The sequence below is a fragment of the Rosa chinensis genome, chromosome 2 (assembly GCF_002994745.2).
Source record: "Rosa chinensis cultivar Old Blush chromosome 2, RchiOBHm-V2, whole genome shotgun sequence".
NCBI lineage: Eukaryota > Viridiplantae > Streptophyta > Magnoliopsida > Rosales > Rosaceae > Rosa > Rosa chinensis.
The window spans coordinates 49,876,449-49,895,594 of NC_037089.1; the positions used below are offsets into that span (position 1 = coordinate 49,876,449).

At 37.9% G+C, this 19,146-nt stretch overlaps 1 protein-coding gene across 1 annotated transcript; it reads right to left on the minus strand.

The window, feature by feature from the left end:
• Positions 1 to 1,880: 1,880 nt before the first annotated feature.
• On the minus strand, positions 1,881 to 7,377 carry LOC112184450 (factor of DNA methylation 1). The gene is made up of 8 exons (XM_040513450.1): positions 7,108 to 7,377; positions 6,806 to 7,034; positions 6,250 to 6,431; positions 5,485 to 5,574; positions 5,148 to 5,393; positions 4,174 to 4,386; positions 2,713 to 2,947; positions 1,881 to 2,109 (listed from the first exon to the last, which is right to left on the minus strand). The coding sequence occupies exons 1-7, from the start codon at positions 7,375 to 7,377 to the stop codon at positions 2,717 to 2,719; spliced, it is 1,461 nt and encodes a 486-aa protein (XP_040369384.1). The 3' UTR covers positions 1,881 to 2,109; positions 2,713 to 2,716.
• Between the last annotated feature and the right edge of the window lie 11,769 nt (positions 7,378 to 19,146).

Consider the following 19,146-nt stretch of genomic DNA (forward strand, 5'->3'; position numbering starts at 1 on the left):
CTGATGTTGTTTCCTCTGTGGTAGTTGAGGCCCTGGCTTGTAGGTTGGCATACAAGGTGGTTGTGGAAAATAATTTGGGGCCAGTCATGTTTGAGGCTGACTGTCTCCAGGTTATGCAAGCTATATGCACTGAAGGTGAGGACACTTCAGACTTTGGCAGGATTATTGATGATATTTCTTCTTTATTATCTTATCTAGCAGGGTCATTCTTTTCTCATGTTTATAGGGAATCAAATAAATTTGGAGCCTAAAGCTGAGTTTAGCAGTGGGGAAGAAGAACCTAAATTTGGAGCCTGAAACTTTGGGCTTGCATGGTTCTAGTGGCACAAGCTGATGTAGATGCAGACCAACCCAATGAAGCGGAAGAAAGGAAGACCAGCAGGCAAAAAGAACAAGCTCTCTTATGGTGACAAGAAGAAGGCTTTGAAGCCTGATGAGGCAATTGAGAAGAAGAGGGTAGTGAAGAAAAATCTGTTAGCAAAGTTAAATAGTCCAAATGCTGGTACAAGCTCCAGCTCTAAGGGGGAGGAGCTAGTTATTGTTTAAGTTTTTTTTTTCTAGGGTATTAAGCCTATACAGTTGGAAAAACTTCTATGAGTCTTCTATGAAGTTTCTAATATTTTTCTTCTACCACAATTGCATGATTGGCAAGTGAGGGGTAGTTGAATGATTTCTTTTTCATAGGAGGCGAGGTTTTTTCATTCTTATATAGGCTTGCTTAAAAGGTTGTTGATTGCATTAAATCAACAGCCAATGGCTAGAGTCTATACATTTAACTAGCAAGCTTATGCAAGAATGAACATACCTCGCTTCATACGGAAATGAAATCTTTCAACTAGCCCTCATATGCTAATAACGCAATTTGTGGTATAAGCAAGAAACTAGAAACGTCGTAGAAAACTCATAGAAGTTTTTTCAACTTGCATAGCCTGAAGACCCTAGTTAAAAAAACTGAACAACAAGAAGCTCCTTCCCCTAAGGGTCAAAGCTTGCTCCTTCTTCACCAGATACCAACTTTTATAGCGTCGCAGGATTTTTCTTCTGCAAAACCAAAGCCCAAGCTCTATTATAGGGTCTTGTCGCCTAAATCCTCCTTCAGAAACCCTAGGAGCGCCACCCAAAAATTGGGCCCAAAGCCCAAAGGACAGGGATCGGGATCTGACCCACTTTTGGTAATCGGGCCATCAGTTGCTGTCACATGATGACCTGAAACCACCACAGTTGCGGGATGTCGACGCCGAACTAATCCAACTCCGTCCTCCTCTAGATGATCAGTGAAGAGAGGATAGCCTTCTCCTAGACTTGATCGAGAAAAGCCACCACTAGAGGCACTGTCACTCTTCCGCACCACTAGCACCCCCATCGCCATAACCCTGCCATCACAGACACTGCTAACACCCTCGATGTACGCAGGACCGCCACGACACCGCACATAGGCCATTACACCATCGTCAACCCAATAGGGCAAATGCGCACCAACAGAAGTTCATGTCTCCTTCAACAACAAATCTGTAGCATGGGTGAGCGTTAGCTCCGCTAGGGTTCCAAGAGCAAAAGACAGATGAGCGACAATCATTTTGATGGTATAAGATGCGTACTTAAATTTTTGTTTTATTAGAAAAACTAATAATTAACATTAAAAAAAAAAAAAATAATAATAATAATAATAATAAAGATATTTAGCCCTAAACCCAATTCAGGGCTCTGCCTCCAAGGAAAGATGGTTTTGCAGAGAGTAAAAATTGTTCACCAGCGAGTAGCTTTGGAGCGCTTATGGTGTATGTACTGTAAGCATACAGAGTCCCTTTTCCGAATGCCTATGTAGTGCCGTAGCCATTAGATCTTTGAGCTAGTTGATTGAAGCTAGTGAAACAGTTACAGACAGTAAAACTGCAGTCACAGAATCTCCCCATAAAACTTGTTTTAAGTTCAATATTAAGCAAAGTACAGGTATTCGGTATTCCAACTTAATAAGTTCTTTTCATAGCATAAGATCCTTACGGAAACCCAAACATGCAATACAGCTTCAAATTCCTGCTTTCCACTAGCACAGTTGCAGTTTCACAATCATCTACGCTCCAAATTCCATGGTCTGTTTTGTGCTGTTGCCTAGGAAATAAGAAACCACACAAAGTGAGAATACTGTTAACAAGAAGTAGAAATAATAGAATCATCATTTCAAATCACACCATCCCAAAAGAGAGTTTATCTGCAAATGAATTTGAGAATGTTGTCCAAAAAGAAAAAGAGGCAAAAATGAAAAGAACCACACCACTGAAATTGAGTTTTTGCCACTATTCTCTGAACTTGAATTTGTATTGTAAAAAATAAATAAAAATCGTTTACTAGTATGCAAACTCTGCAACTCACGAACATCAGAAACCACAACACTCGCCGTCACAGGACCAATAAACTTCAACTAGACTCTGTGCAGAAGTAATTTTCTTTTGTTTCTCTATTCTTTGGAAGAAACTTATGAGTGCATAATTTTTTTTCAATCAACAATATCCTTCATCATATTCTATGATATGGACCAGAGCTATAAGAGAAATTGTTATGCACTATGATTGAAGCGCCCATTATCTGGTAAGGGAATGGGCCCAGCTAGCACAATTCCTACCGAATATAAATTTTCAGGTTTAACAATCAGCCCAGACTCACACAAACTGCAACACCAGAAAAACTCAACTGTCAATAACAATAAATACCAACCTGCTCATGTTCTCTTCCGCTTGAGTGTCTTAATATACTTCAAGATAAAGGCAATAACCTCCTTCAATGTGGCTTTTCTTCCTTCTTTTACGTTCCAGAGCTCAGGAATAACATACCGCCCACTTGGATTATACTCATTAAGCTCTTTTAAAGCTGTAACAACACAATCATATATCTCAAACCCCCACTCTTCCTTCAGATTTTGTAGCTTCTCATCCTCCTCGTCGATAATTTCCTGCAACAAGCATCATGAGAACCAATCTTACGACTTTTCAATTGCCCTTTGAAAGATAATTCCTTAAGATCTTAATTCTCAGAGAGGAATCAGTTAATTCACCAAAAAAAAGGAAAGAAAAAAAGAAAAAAAAAAGAAAAAGAGAGAGAGAGGAATCAGTTATCAGCACAAATACACATATCCACTCATGCATACCAAAATAAGTTGAAATCTTCAATTTTTTTTTTATCCACTCATCCTCATTCCTCACCAATGAAAATGTTAGTCAGCACAACTTTTTCCCAACCATATGCAGTGGATCCCAGCGTATTAGGAGTTTGAGATAAAACCGGGATAAAAAGTTGGGCAGCATATTATTCAAGAAAAAAATCACACAAATTGGACTTTTAAGTCAGAACAGGGACTTATGTGGGCTGAACCATACATTTGCAAGCTAATCCTGATAGTCCATGCATGTCCGGGTATGATATATAACATATAGAAGTATCAATATCTGGACCAAAAGTTAGTTCTATCAATGTCAATATAAGACATATGACAAACATAACTTCTCATTTATTCTAGAATAGGAGTGTCTCCCCGAACTTTGCCCAGATATACTAGCAGAATTCCCTGTTCGAAAATACAATTCTTTTAGGTCGAAAGAAGATAGAGAATATGAAAGACATTCATTTTATCCACAGGAATAACCTTTCAATTTTTAAATTTGCCTCCCATCCTTAAAATTGATAGGCTAAACATCAAAATTGAATATAGAATCTCCCATGCCGGGAGCTTAAGTCTTGCTCAACAAAGTTGGGTCTCTCCCCACAAGCAATTGGTTTTGAGTTGAACGCTCTTAACTTAGAACAAAGCCTCACATGACTATATATTATATTTCGGACCTCTTCACCCATTATCAGTTGGTTTCCTTCAACAGATATACTCCACCTAAACCCAATCAATCTGTATCACCATCAACCATGTTTCTTGCAGTTTCCTAAAATCCTCATAAGCAAGAAAGACCAACGAAGAAAGAAAAAAAAAGTACCCAACTCCTTGCCCAACACTAAATGTTCAGAATTAGTATCCAAAAATTAAGAATAGCGCCAAGAGAAAGTTCAAAACAAAACAGAATGTAGACACATAGTTTATCATGATATTGCTGCAAAGGACATTTGCACTTGCACTATTAGTTACTAAATGAACTGAGAAATATAAGACTTGATGCTATTCAAAAGACATACCTCATAATTCCCATCTTTCTGTATCACCTTGAAAGGAAGCCAATTTGGATCTTTCAGATTTTTCTGCCACAGGGAGCATAAAGTGAAGGCCTGAACCTGTGCTTCCTCGAGAGGAAATCTTAACTTGCATGTGTCGAGGAAGGGCTTTTGATCCAAATATCCCAATCTTTTAATCCGAATATGAGATTGACCAGCCAACATTTCAGGCAAACCCTAAAACAAGATTCAAACAGTATGAGCTTTCATGCAAGGAAACATAGTATAGTTACGAATCATTTTCTGTCTCTTATAAGTAGGGAAAAAAAAACATGAGTACAAATATTTTGTTTCAATATATGTATGAATCTATGACAGTAGGATATCTATAAAAAAATTAAAAGAAAAAGAAAATGATTAGCTACATATATCTCGCTCTGTATCATAATTTGGTCTCGGCCATGAGATTTATGAAAAGAAAAATAAAATTTAATACGGAAACTACTGAAACAGAACTTAATTATTATTCACAATTCTCAACTGATCACTCAGAATTCAGAACTCAGAAGCACTTTGATCATTCTTTTTTAATTTTCCTCCTTATTAAGGTACTTTATCAATCTTCTATTGCTTCCAAGGAAATGAAATGTAGAGATGATAATTAAAACACCTCATTATTTCTACCATAATAAAAGCTGAGCATTAACTAGTGGCTCTTGTTTAACTTCAGTAATCTCTAATGCAAGACTTGAGGTTCACAGCTCTGCCCTCTAATTAGGGATAAAGCTTCAAGTACTAAACCGGGACCAAACTTAAGAAGAAAAAACTAGGAATTAAAGTTTGACGGCCAAAGAACCCAGATGGGAATTCCTGCATATAAAGCTTTTCTTGTGTACTTCTGCAACTACAATATGTACATATTATATATACAACTATATGAGTGAGTGTGTGTGTCTAAATTAACAAAGTCCAAGTTCACAGGAAAAAGAAATGCATACTGCTATTAACAATTTACGAGCTTCTTGTAACTCATCATTGTTCTGGCGCTCTTTTGTGATCAGAGTTTGATTCAGCATTTCCAAATCCTCAAGCTCTTTTGCTTTTTCCCCCAATGCTTCATCCCGAAGATGCTTCATCACCTCTAATTTACCATTTAATTCCTCAATTTCCATTTCTACCTTCTGTTTGTCATTCAATTTCTTTTCTAACTGAAGTATTTTATGCAAGGCATCCTCTTTTTCCCTCTGAAAATTAAAGAGTCCTAGTCAGTGAAAACCAAGCATATCATAATTCTTACGTAATTTCTACAATTTCTGGTCAGCCTGCAGTCGATACCTTTTGCTCTTCAACCCACCTCAAGACACTCTCATCCGCCTTTTTCTGCTCCACAGAAGCCAATTGAAGTAACTTGTTTCTCTCATCGTTCTGTCAGGTAAGATTTTATTGTATTTTAGACCAGACAATAAGCTATCTATACATGCCTGTGTCACATTAACAAGGGGACAAGTGTACTTCAAAATTAGACCCTCCAATTCCATTGCTATGAATGAGGATAAATTGTTGCTCAATTAAGAAAAGCTATTTTGATGATATGAACAACAGATAATATATGAACAACAACTGAAAGTATTTTGATGCACCCAGCAATTAGATAGAAATAATGGATCCTTTAACTAGTAAATGATTATTTTACTACTAAAAAAAATTCTTTTATTACTTGCCTTCAAACGCCTAGAACTAGCTTTAGCCACCATCGATCAGTCACTTCTATGGAGGTCTACAACTCTTCTAGACTACTAAAAGTACATAGGAAATTGACTAGACTCGGAGATTATTAATTAAGTCATTATTGGGGACCTTGAATGATTGGCTAGATAGTATATATTCACTGAGATTGAGATTTCAACAATTGAAATTCTAGATAAATCTACAGCTTTGATTAACCACCAAGTTGGAAATTGATATCTATTTTAGATGAAGTAAAATAATACTGAACTATGTCACAAGAGAATGGAATAGCTAACAAAACTAGCATACAGACTGCTAAAAGCAATGAGCCTGAATGGTCGCTTAAACTACTGTAACAATGTGGCATGTTACCTTCTTTTTATCCCTGTCAAGTTTTTGCCTCTCATATTCAGTTTTTGCTTCACGTTTGTTTAATTCTTTTCTCAGGGAATCCCGTTCCTTTTTCTTAGCATCCAAATCGTCATTCAGTTTCTCTCGCACTTCAATTATTCTCCAAACATTATCTTGTGACATCATCTGCAGCCTCTTTGATTCTGATAAGCGAAAAGAAACATGCAAGTAAGGCTATATTACATCATCTACTTATAGTAATCCATTGTTGTTTGATGCTGTAAAGGGATATTAGGACTCAACAGCACCTTATACTATGAAAATCAAACGCTGATAAAAAAAAAGTTCGCCATAAACACATTGGTTAAAATGGAGGATTCAGAACTGCACGGGGCCATAAATACAAACTCACAATGAAAGCGCAAAAGCACAGAAAAGGGACAGGATCATACCTTCAACAAAGGCATTATCAAACCCATGAAACCCATATCCTTATCCTTCTATCATCAAACAATCAAACCATAAAACCCATGAAAGTGATGAAACCGTCAGAAGAAGAGAAGAGAAGAGAACGTACCCGAACCGTGTCTAACTGAACCTCCAAGCGGATCGAGGAAGAGGAGAAGTTTGATTGATCTTGGCTGCAACTTGCGAAGACGAGGAGAAGAGAAGAGAACGACCGAAGCGGAAGAGAACGGCGCTGAGAGTAGCTCGCGATGTTTTGTGGCTTTTTTTTTTTTTTTTTTTTTAAATCGTAAAAAGTCAATATTACCCCGCTTATCCAAGTTATTTACTTCATTACGTATCTGCATGGGATACGCACATTTCCATACCGTATCCGACCGTATCGTACCCTTTTTCCGACTCGATAAGGGATACGAGGCCAAAATCACGTATCCGTGCTTTGTGGTTGGCCTTTTGGACTGTGCTTCTGTTAGCAGAACCTTTAGCCACCCCGGAAGCATGTTGAAGCAGATCCTTGTGCTTATAATCTTGTTTCTTCTTTCTAGCACAAAAGGGGCATCTGAGGGTGCCATTAGGACCCTTTACTTTCAACTTTCCACTTCGTAACTGCTCGTAAGGTTTGTCTTTGTAGTCACTGATCTCAGATTCATTGTTATCTGATTCTTCATCAGAGCTATAGTCCATAGCGTCCATTTGAATTGTCTACAAACATTTACAAGTCATTATTAAAAAAAATTGAGCATCAGTTTCCCTTGAACAGATTATCAAATGTCCTAAAACATATGTACATACAAGAGAAAAATACAAAAATCCAAAAACAAGAAACTTTTTACTAAAATTAAAAGCTCTCCAAATTTCTGGTTGGTCTTTAGAACACACTGATGATTCTAATATATAATAAGTCTTCGTTTAGGCTTCAATTTCCCTACATTTCTAAATCACAAGAACTAAATTTCAAATGCAAAATGATCAAAATTATTGTTTCCCAACCACAAAAGCTTCGACAACCACAAATTCGAAACCACATTCAACATGCACATGCATATAATCAACAAATTCTAACACAAATTTCCGCAACTGACTGTAGATTGTAGCGAGAAAAAGAGACTTACAGTAGAGAGAGAGAGAGAGAGAAAGAGGGGGGGGGGGGGGGGGGGGGGGGGGGAGGGAGTGAACCGGCGTCAAATAAGCTTCTGCGTGTTCTTGGTCAATGAAACAGTAAATTGAGCACTGAATACACAAGGCAGAGAAGTTATTAGGGTTCTTGACCCAAAGCACCAAAATCAGCTAAAATTATCCCACTAACACCAGTAACAAATTTTTATTCCCACTAACCCAATTTAAAGTAAAATGACAATTTTAGCCTTATTCTAATTAATAAATTACATTTTAACACAGACTCCACAGCACGATTCTCTCTCTACCGGTTTCTCTCTCTCTCTCTCTCTCTCTACTTCGGCATGGCGTCGAACTTCGGCATCACACCTGAAGCTCCAGTCGGAGCTACTGGGTCGACTCAGTCGCCCGCACAATTATTTCTCTCCCTTCACGATCTTTACCTATTCTCTCTCTCTCTCTCTCTCTCTCTCTCCACATCCAGTGCGGCGTCGAACTCCGGTATCACACCTGAATCTCATATCACCATGTCCTCGTCGTCCTCGTCCTTAGCAGAAAACAGACAAAATCTCTGGTTTCCCGTGAAATCTGATCAATTCGGGTCCAAATCAATTCGACCTCTCTCACCTCGATCTCTCTCACAGCCTGTCCTTACTGGAGCAATAGGTGTCTATTGGAGGGCAATAGAAATTTTTAAATTAATATAATCTCTTCGTTTTTTTCTTTAAACAAATTTTTATTTGTCTAAATATTGGGAGATTAGTTCATATTCTGGCACCCAAAAGTTCTACTGGGGACATAGACGTCTACTGAGGGACAATAGACGTCTATTGGGGGGCAATACATGGCTGATAGTCATCTATTGGGGCAAAAAAAAACCTTTCAGGTGAGATTCTCAGCAAATTATGTTGGGCGGCGGCCGGTGACAGGATTCACCGGTCGCCGAAATCCTGTGAAATTTGGTCTGATTTCGGCTGCCGGTGACGGGGCTCCGACAAAGTCACCTATGGTTTCTCTCACCCATTTTCTCTCTCTCTCTCTCTCTCTCTCTCTCTAAGTTTCAAAGGGGTGAGGGTAAAATGGTATTAAAAAACAAAATAAAAAATCTTAATGAGGTATTAGGGAAGACCTCCTTAAAGTGTTTTGGGTAAGAGGGAATTAAAAAAACTTTAAAATGGGGTAAATGGACAAAAACCCAAGTTATAACATGCTCCTAGAACATAGTACACATGATGGTCTGTGTTGATGTTATTGGCTTATATGACTCGTAGTTATTTTTAATTTAATTTTTTTTTTCACCTTCTGCATGGTCCGCACCAAATTCGAGTGATATTATTGGCGATTTGAATATATTGATTTCGATTAAATTCTTGAGATTTTATTGACTTATATGACTATTTCAGAACGGTAATTTTATGAGATTTATTTTTCATTTTTTGAGAATATATATTTCTATTTACGACAAACCAAATTTAATGGTTATACAAGATTTCTGGATTAATAAGGAACGGGATGCTACTCTTCTTTTTGCCTGCCTCCCTCCTGACGTGGAAACAATTCTCAGTATCCCACTGGCTCTATCTACTTCCCCTGATAAGCCTATCTAGATGCACTCATCTACTGGTAATTTTACTGTCAAAAGTGCTTATTCTGGAGTTATCAATCCAACTAGGATGGCCAATAGAAAATGGATTCACATTTGGCACATGAACGTCCCTCCTAAACTTAAGATTTTCACATGGCTCTTTGTGCAAAGTAGACTACTTACCAATGTTAATAGAGTGAGAAGACACCTTACTTCTGACCTAGGTTGCTATTATTGTCCGGGTGAAGCTGAGACTATGCTCCATTTGTTCAAGGATTGTCCTAAAGCTATGGCAGTTTGATATTTCTAACTCTATTTCTAGAACTTTCATTTTGGAGTGCGACAAGTGGATGAATGCAAATATTTTGCTCCAAAAAGGTAAGTGTATTGGCTTTAACTGGTCTCAGCTCTTCATCTCCATTTGTTGGTTCATATAGAAATGGAGAAATAAGGCGATTTTTTACTCTACTTTTCACTACCCTCATAATCCCACTCCTATTATTACTTAATATATTTCTGAGTGGATTAATGCTAATCAGAAGGCTAATGTGGATCCTGAATTGAGAACTGAGTTGCTTTCTTGGCAAAAACCTCCCCCAGGCTATGTCAAACTTAACGTTGATGGTTCTAGAACAAATGGAGGCTTGATTGGTGCTAGTGGGGTTATATGAGATTGTACTAGATCTTGGATTGCTGGCTTCTAGAGAAATATTGGTAAATGGGAAGTTTTACATGCTGAAGCTTGGGGCCTTTTCTCTGGTCTTCAATTAGCTGTAGATTATCATATGAGAAGAGTAATGGTTGAATCAGATTCTGTTGTTCTTATTACTCTTCTCCAAAGCAGAGACATTGACTTGCATCCTCTACGAACCATCATTTCTAACTGCAAGACTCTTTTGCAGTCTTTTGATTATTACCTAATCAACCACATACATAGAGAAAGGAATATGGTCGCTGACTTGTTGGCCAAGAGAAGCACTAATCAAGAGCTGGGATTGTGTACTTTTGACTGTCCTCCAATCTTTGTTGTCCAAACAGTGCTGGATTACATGGATGGCGTTGCTAGGCCTAGAAACTTTGTAACAACCTCAGCTGGTTAGCTTTTCTTTGTTTTTGTTGCTTGGGCCCCCTTTTACAACCAAAAAAAAAAAAAATTAATGGTTATATGTTCTCGATGAGATGATGATTAAGGTGAACTTATAGGGAGAAGCATTTTCAAATTGTTTTAGTCTTTATTTTTGCCTATGAGGTTATATATATAGAGCATGTATTTGTTACTTACTCGGCAGCATCCTCTAGGTAGCATACTAGTGATAACCAGTACACTCCAATGCATCATTTGGTTAGTGAGTTGAACTGAAGACTTTTTACTTATAATGAAGAGATGTTACTGTGCAATACAATTTTTAGTAAGGATAATTTAACCATTTCAATTTTGTAATGGAAAATTATCACAAATAGTATTTGAAATTATATATTTAATTGGTATCCAAATTTACATTGGGTGCGGCTAATGCCACCCTACCATATACTTAGTTCACCCAAAAGAAAATAAAACCAAATATTCTAATTATACCATTCTTAAATTTTTTTGAAAAGAATAATAAATCATAAAAAATAAAATCCAAAAGGTAGAATCACCAACATCCGCCATTGTTTTGCTGCCATCACTACCTTGTTCTTTTTTCTTCCTTTATTGTTTCTCCTCTTTGTTGTTGGATGTGGCTTTCCCTTCCACAACTGATTGATCTCTAGAGCTCTTTTACCTTTCTTCAATATTAATCGATTTCTCATTAGCTATCCATACTTATTATTCCTTCAATAAATTATGAAAAGCAACTTGAAAACTTGGCATTTCTTTTCTCCGTAATTAGGCTTTGTATTAAGAGCTAGCTAGCTAAGTCTCCAATTGAACATTATAATTGCTTGTAATGCATTTTCTTTAATGGTTACAGACAATCTGTCAAATATCGAGTTTAGCAAACCTATAATATTGTGATCTTTTTATCCATGTTATTGTTGTTAGGGTTAATAGAATACAAGTAGGTAGCAAAGGATTATTTTTTTTTCCTCCCCCCTTTTACTTTTTGGTTTTCATAGGTCTTTGTTTTTTCAATTTGATTTGAGGGTAAAATTGAAAAATTCAGTGTAAAAAATTATATGCACAATGAACTAAGAAAATAGTATGGTGACAATAACCACACTCATGATCACAATCAGTACTCAAAACTTTTCTATTTTAGCTCAACTTTATGTTAATATTCCGATAAAAATAATAACAAGTGCATTGCACATGATCCATTTTAAAGGTGATTGAACGAAATTAATTAAGCCTTTATAATTGGTTAAGGAACTATTTTCTATAAAAATTAAAAAGAAAAAATAAAATAAAAACTGAAAAAGGAAAAAGGAAAAAAAAAAAGAAAAAGAAAACCTTCAAAAATGAATAAAGGAGAGATAAGTAGAGGAGCTTTTTTTTTTTTTTTTTTTTTGGAGAATGAAATACTTTCATTAAAGAGGCAAAGCCCTGATAGCCTAGCAGAAGCTAAGGCATAAAACAGCAAATAATGGCAGTCATACAATCCATCTAGATCTAGCAAGGAAATAGAAACTGGAAATACAACCTAAAGAGGAAAAAACATAAAGTCATCAAAATACGACCCAATGGTCAAAGCTCAACTGCATGTGGCAGGGGAGGCCATCGTTCCTCAATACTTGAGTCAGAGATGGTGGTGGCTGGTTAGCCCATTGCAAAGGACCCACGGTTTGGTTGGCAAGCGAGGTTGCTGTGTGTGTAGCACGGTTCGCTTTACGGGGAATCCAATCCCATGAACAATCATCAAACCAAGACCAACGATTTCTGATTTGTTCAATGATCAGGTAAGTCCTCCAGCTTCTGCATTTTCTTGTGGCTTTCAGATCAGAAATGACCTCTTTCAAATTGAATTCAATTTGAACTCTTTTCAAATTCAAGGAGATAGCTAGATTAGCTCCACATTGTACTGCTTCCGCTTTGCAATTGCAGTAGATCCGCAGACAACACTGGCAGTATATCCTCCAATCAGTGACCTAAATTGATTTCTAATGACTACCCCTAGTCCCCCCGAAGAAGGAGGAGACCAAGTAGCATCACAATTTATCTTCACAAAACCTTGAGGAGGGGCTTTCCAAGTCAGACAGGAACAGGTATTAACATTCTCATCAGAAATTGGTAAAGGATCGTGAATCTGTGCTTTTGTGGCATCCTCAAATTCATTAGCAAGGCTAATAGCAATCTCTATTGTTCAACTTGGGGAGACTGGTCAATGTTGGTAGATAAAGACACATCTAGCCTTCTAGATGCTCCAACAAATGAAACTAATCAGGGTTATTTTATCTTTTTTGTTGGAAGGGGTTGATGCAATATGATGAAACCAATTGTCAAAAGTAGTCATTGTTTGCTTGTTAACCTAAGGCCAATTGGAGAACCAAACCAAACTAAATCCACCCAAGGACATAGTAACAATAAGTGTACAAAATCTTCAATAGCTTCCCCACAAATAGGGCAGATTAGGTTTAGTAACTGATTTTCTTCTATAGAGATAGAGCATAGTAGGTTACTTTCCTTCTATAGAAATAGAGCATAGTAGGAGCCACTTCATTCAATACTCTCCAAAGAAAAAGCTTGATCTTTGGCAAAGTACTCATTTTCCATAGTACCTTCCAAACACTCTTGTCAATTCTATGAGAAGAGCCACTGGAAGGACCAAAATTGGTTGTATTTCTCTAGTGCAGATAATGGTACCATGACCTCACAGTGTAAAATTCATTCTTAGTCTAGGGTCAAATTAACCGATCACAACTCATCCCAACACCAATAGGAATCGATAAAATCCTATTACTTCACTTGGCTGGACAAGGTGAAGTATACTATCTAAAACTCAGTGGTGGGTATCACTATCAATTAGGGAACTAACCAAAATAGAGGCGTTGCCAAGTTGAGCCCCATTTGTCTTCAATATACTATTACCAGGAGGGAAGCCACTTATCCTTCCAAATGTCTATAGAGTAGCCATTGATGACTTGCCAACAACATCCCCATAGCAATAAGTCCCTTGCCTCTAAAAGACTAGACCAGCTCTAATATGCCCAGTAACCTTTAACTGCTTCAAAGAAAGTGCAATTAGGGAAGTATCAAACTTTTAACACTTGTGCCCATAGAGAGTTAGGCTCCTACACTAGTCTCCAGCACTGATTCGCTAAAAGGGCCAAATTGAACTGATAGAGGTCCCTGAAACCCATGCCTCCCTCAGATTTAGGTAAGCCCATGAACTTCCAACTCTTCCAGTGCATCATTTGTCCATTTGAGTTCGAACCCCACCAGAACTTGCCTAGAGTTGAGTCAATGTCATTACAGATATCCTTCGAAAATTTAAAGTAAGCTATTAGGTAAGCTGGGATTTCTGTAGAAATAGACTTTATAAGTACTTCCTTTCTAGCTAAAGAGAGTGTACTTTGCTTCTAGCCTTCAATCTTTCTATTAACCCTCTTAACCATATAAGTCAATGCCTCTTTCTTTGACTTGCCCCAAACCATTGGGAGGCCTAGATAGTTTTCTGGGTTCAAAACCTCCACAAAACCCATTAGCTCACACATAATTTGAGTCATCTGTGTAGGAGTATTGGGTGCAAAGTAAACACTTAACTTTCCGTTGTTAATCTGTTGACCAGATGCAATACAATACTCTCTGAGAATCATGACCAGTTGCCAACAATTAACTAGAGTAGCTTGATGAAAAACAATGCATCATCTGTGAAGAATAAATGACATAGGGTTGGGCAACACCTGCTCAGTTTTATACCCACTAGAGATTCCTCATTAACAACCTTTGTCATACCCAGAGAAAGAACCTCACTCACTAATAGGAATAGGTAAGGGGACAGGGGGTCCCCTGCCTTAGCCCTCTACATGGAGAGAAAAACCTCCCTGGGTTACCATTCAGAACAATGGAAAAAGACACAGTCGATACACAAGCCATAATTAGGTTCACCCAGCTCCTTGCAAACCCAAAGTGAAGTAGAGTAGCCTCTAGAAAATCTCATTCCACTCTATCATAGGCTTTATTCATATCAAGCTTTAGCCCAAATTCATGATTGCCCCCTTCTCGCTTTAACTTGAGATAATGATAGGATTCGTGAGCTAGAAGAATATTATCTTGAATCTGTCTCTCGGGCACAAAGGCATTATGATATGGAGAGATCAACTTGGGAAGAAAGAGCTTAAGCCTATTTGCAAGAAGCTTTGAAAGTATCTTGTAAGAGTTGTTACATAGGCTGATAGGTTGAAAATGTGTAGTGTTTTCGAGTTAGGGATTTTTGGAATAACAATGATGTGAGTCTTATTAAGTTCCATCAGCCTCACACTCCCATCTCCAAAGTCCTTTGATGTTTCCCACACAACCTGTTTCACAATCCTCCAGTACTTAGGATAGAAAAGTCTTGGGAACCCATATGGTCCAAGGACCTTTAGAGCCCCTAACTGATCAGCGACATCCCTAACTTCTTCCAATGTAATAGGGGCCAGAAGCTCATCATTCATGTCATCATTGACCACTCGAGAACCCCAGTAAGGGCCTGTCCCTAGGACGAGGAGACAGAACTTGTATAAATCTTCATAAACTGATATTCAAATTCCTTGCAGATAAGATTCTCTCCAACAACCCAAGCATCAATGTCATTTTGAATTTTCAAAATTTTGTTCCTCTGTCGGCGTTGAAGGGTAGCTAGATGGAAGAATCTTGTATTTGAATCCCCTGAGTTTAACCATTTCACCCTGGATCTCTTATGCCAATACTTCTCTTCCTTTAACCATAAAGATCCCACTTTGGTGGAGATCTCCAATTGCTTTCAGAACTGGTGAAAGGGGCCATGGCTTGTAATTCTTCCAGATCTTCCAGGCAGCTTTGGATTTCCACCTTGTTACTAATTGGAAACTCTGCTTGCTCCAACTCTTAAGCCTCGTTTTGCTTGTTTACAGATCCAAGTTTTTCATATCCAAGTACTTCCTTTATTGGCCAAACATCTGTGCCGATGAAAAACTTGGATATGTAAACAACATCCACTTTGTAGTCATCTTTCCACTATAGACTAAGGCCTCCTGCTGTATTGATGGGTACCACATTATAACTCTCAGTGTATCCCAACTGATTTCTAATACTATCAACATAAGAAGTACATTGGTGTGTTTCTGATAAGAAAATAAAATTTGGACACAGGGAGTGGGTGATATCCTGGAGTGTTTGTACTGTCAAGGGCTTTCCCAAGCCTTAACAATTCCAGGCTAGGCCAATCATTGATCCCTTGAAGTTGTACTAGGCCAACCGCCACAACCTTGGAGGTGGGTTAAATCCTCCATACCTTTGTAACAAATGGCTCTGATAGATCAGTTGCACTCCTATGAGTTGTAACGTCTATAATTGATTGAGTCATGTGAATATCTTGTATTTCCTATTGCTACACTGGTTTTCCTCTTCCACTTCCCCCTATGCCCCTTCCTCTATCGCCTCTGGTAGACAATCTAAGTCTATGGCTCCTTGGGATCTTTGCGCTCTTTGCATTAGTCTTTGGCGTTTGGTCACTAATAGATTTCGTCCTTTGTCTCTTTTTTGTTTCTTGAATAGATGGCTCCCCATGTGGAGAGGCCAAACTTGATTCCCTTTGGACTTGTGGAAGTGTTCGCTCAAAAATCGTCTCGGCCACATGGTCGACGGCTTCTTTGGCTTACACATGTCCTCCTGGAATGGTAATCTGTGAGCGGGCATGCCAACTCGTTGCCAGTAGGCTAAGCGAGGTTTTGTTCTAGATTGTAGATCTTGCCTTAATCTAACTTCTGATTAGTTGATTGTGGGCCGAGGAAAGATCAATCTCGGCCGCAGGGTTCTCTCTACCTTGAATGCAAGGACTTTAGCACGGATCGACCTTATCTAGCCGTAATGTTCGTGCTGTGCAACTCAGTGAGTGAACGTGAAACTGCGAGTGACAACTGATAAATCTATGGGATGCAGATACTCGCAAGTCATGGTAAAAATAAAATCAAAGTATAAAGTGTTACCTTGATGCCTTGATTCAATACGGGTATGAACAAAGAAACGCATGAATGCTGGAGAACTTGTTTACTAGATCCAAACGTTCTGGTGATGTCTCTTTTTGGTGATTTTCTTAATGAGTGTAGGAATGTAAATAATGCAAAGTAAACAACAGGAAAGTAAAAGTGCAGCAAATAAAGATAACCAACAAGAATGTAAGCCGCAGGTAATAATTAAAGTGCAGACAATGTAAACAACAAAAAGATAAATTGTATGAATGTAAAGAACAACAATGTAAAATGCAGGAAAGATAAATACCGATAAAGAAAGTGATAAGATAAACACGCAAAGATTGATAAGTGTTGCTGAAATGTTGAAATGTATTGAGATAAAATTTGAGTAATCGCGTAGAGCGTTTAGTCGAGGACCTGTAACAATGAATGAAGGAAAAGAAACAATCTCAACCTTTACAGTTAAGACCGCATTGATTATAAATAGAACAATATTTATGTTTGTGATAATACTGTTCTATTTTTGACGTTATCAATGATTGATTCTTTCATGAGCAATCAATCAGGCCTTGTAACTGATGATTGGCAGTAAAACCCCTTAATACTTATCAAGTTAATTAAACCAAGCTTTGGTAACTTTTCTCCTTACAATCAAGCTCTTTAATGTGTCCACGGTCATTCATTACGTCTTGTGGATCTGCGGTCATTCATTCATTAAGCCTTATGAGTCATTTGATCTCAGTAACGGTTCTTCGAACATGTTATCTTCTACCATAAGTTTGAGAATCAACTTTGTAAACCTTTAATGTGCTGTGGCTAATTTGAGAATTAACTTTGCAAATCTTTAATGTGTTGTGGCTAATTAGCCGCGGTCATTCATTACTCCTTGTGGGTCGAGTCCACCTATCTGCCACGTGAGCCTTGCCAAATATTGGTTCAAACAGGAAATTCAATAAGATTTACAGAGTTGGACACAGATGGTGTAGGGCCATCCAATGAGTCAATACTTGTGGGAACTGGAAAATGAGGATTGTCATGGAAAAAGGCTTCCTTAGATGAGAAGGCCCAAGGGGGGATACACTCAAGATCAGCCCATATATCATCCCACAAGCAAAGCCCATTGAAGGCTCTAGTAACACTTCCGTTTCTGAAGAGGGGCCCATGGGCATCAGGGTTCCATATGCTAGGTCCATATCGTAGCAGTTCTTTTGTGATTCTAGGTCTCTGTATCCTAATAGAGGGCACTTAGGTAGCATCATAGCCATGTGATGGGCTAGTAGAGTGGTCGCTTTCAGTTATTGGGTAGAGGGTTACTTTGGAACCATCACTATCCGTATTTGTCTCCCCCTAGAATTCAAACCACTCTGTGAATTGGCGGAAATTTTTTTCCTTCTGAAAATTCCGGATGTCAAAGCATAGGGAAATTCCAGAGGAAAAGAAGATTGAGTGTAGACAGGTTTCTATTGGACTAACAATAGGTGCTTTGTATGCTTACAGGAGGTCACCATATGCCCAAGCCGACCATAGTTATAGTAGAAATTCCTCAAGTTTTCGTATTGTAACCAGACTCTGGAAGGTGGTAAGTGTTGCCTTGGGAGCTGGACAAATGTTGCTGCTTCCGAGCATCAAAGTCAATTCTCATACACAAATAACCCTTGTTGCCTACTTTCAATAGATCCTCAACTTCCAAGACAGAGCCAAGTAGGTTACCTAACTTCCTCCCATTATTAACAGAGATTTGATCAAGTGGAACTCCATGAGCTTAGATCCAATAAGTGGCTCTGTGTGTTTCAATATCATCAATGCACTAGTAATGAGGCCATTGACAGATCAAAAAACAACATCCTTTAACACTCCAATGACTATCCTCCAGTAGGGATGTGCAAAACATGGTACAAACCGGCCAAACCGGTCAAAACCGACAGGTAAATATGGTTTGGTTAAGGTTTTTTAACTTTAAAAATTGAAAGCTGGTTCAATACCAAACCAAACAATTTTTCAATTGGGTTGGTTTGGTTTTTGTTTTGCTTAAACCGCGGAACCCAAACCGATAGATAGTCCGGTATGTTTGAAATATAATAAGAAAAAGTTTAATATATATATATATATATATACATATTCATATTCATTTGTTCAGTTTTTCTAAGTAAGTTCTAAATATCCAATTATAGTTTTATTCTCAAATGATATACTACCATATCAAATCCGGTGCCTAAAAGCCTAGAAGTCTAATATATAATCGCTACGATTAATTTGATTCTCTCATATCACGTGTCTTTTGCTTATCATACTGAGTTGCTTGCTATTAAATATGGATTGGAGATCATCCAAGCACTTGGTATAACAAATGTTGCTTTAATGAGTGATTATTTACAGGCTGTAAAGGCTGTGACAGACTGACAGCAAACGACCAAGATTTTTCTCCTTTGGGAATTATTGTTGAAGAAATTAGAGGTTTGTTGGGTGAATTGTCTTCTATAGGTGTTCATCATATTTATTGAACTGTTAACCATGTTGCTCATAGATTAGTAAGTTTTGGTTTTGATTTTGACATTCATATGGATTGGTTTTTACAAGCTCCAGAGTCTGTTCTGGATGCCCTATACGATTGTAATCGTATAAATCATTAATACAATTTCATCTTTACTAAAAAAATCTCTCATTCTCTAACCTTTAAA

Coding starts and splice junctions, on each gene's coding strand:
- LOC112184450 (XM_040513450.1), bottom strand. CDS start 7,377: ATGGACTATAGCTCTGATGAAGAATCAGATAACAATGAATCTGAGATC. Junction 6,432..6,805: donor TTCAGTTAGACACGGTTCGG/GTACGTTCTCTT, acceptor TTCGCTTATCAG/AATCAAAGAGGCTGCAGATG. Junction 4,387..5,147: donor CTCGTAAATTGTTAATAGCA/GTATGCATTTCT, acceptor ATCTTGTTTTAG/GGTTTGCCTGAAATGTTGGC.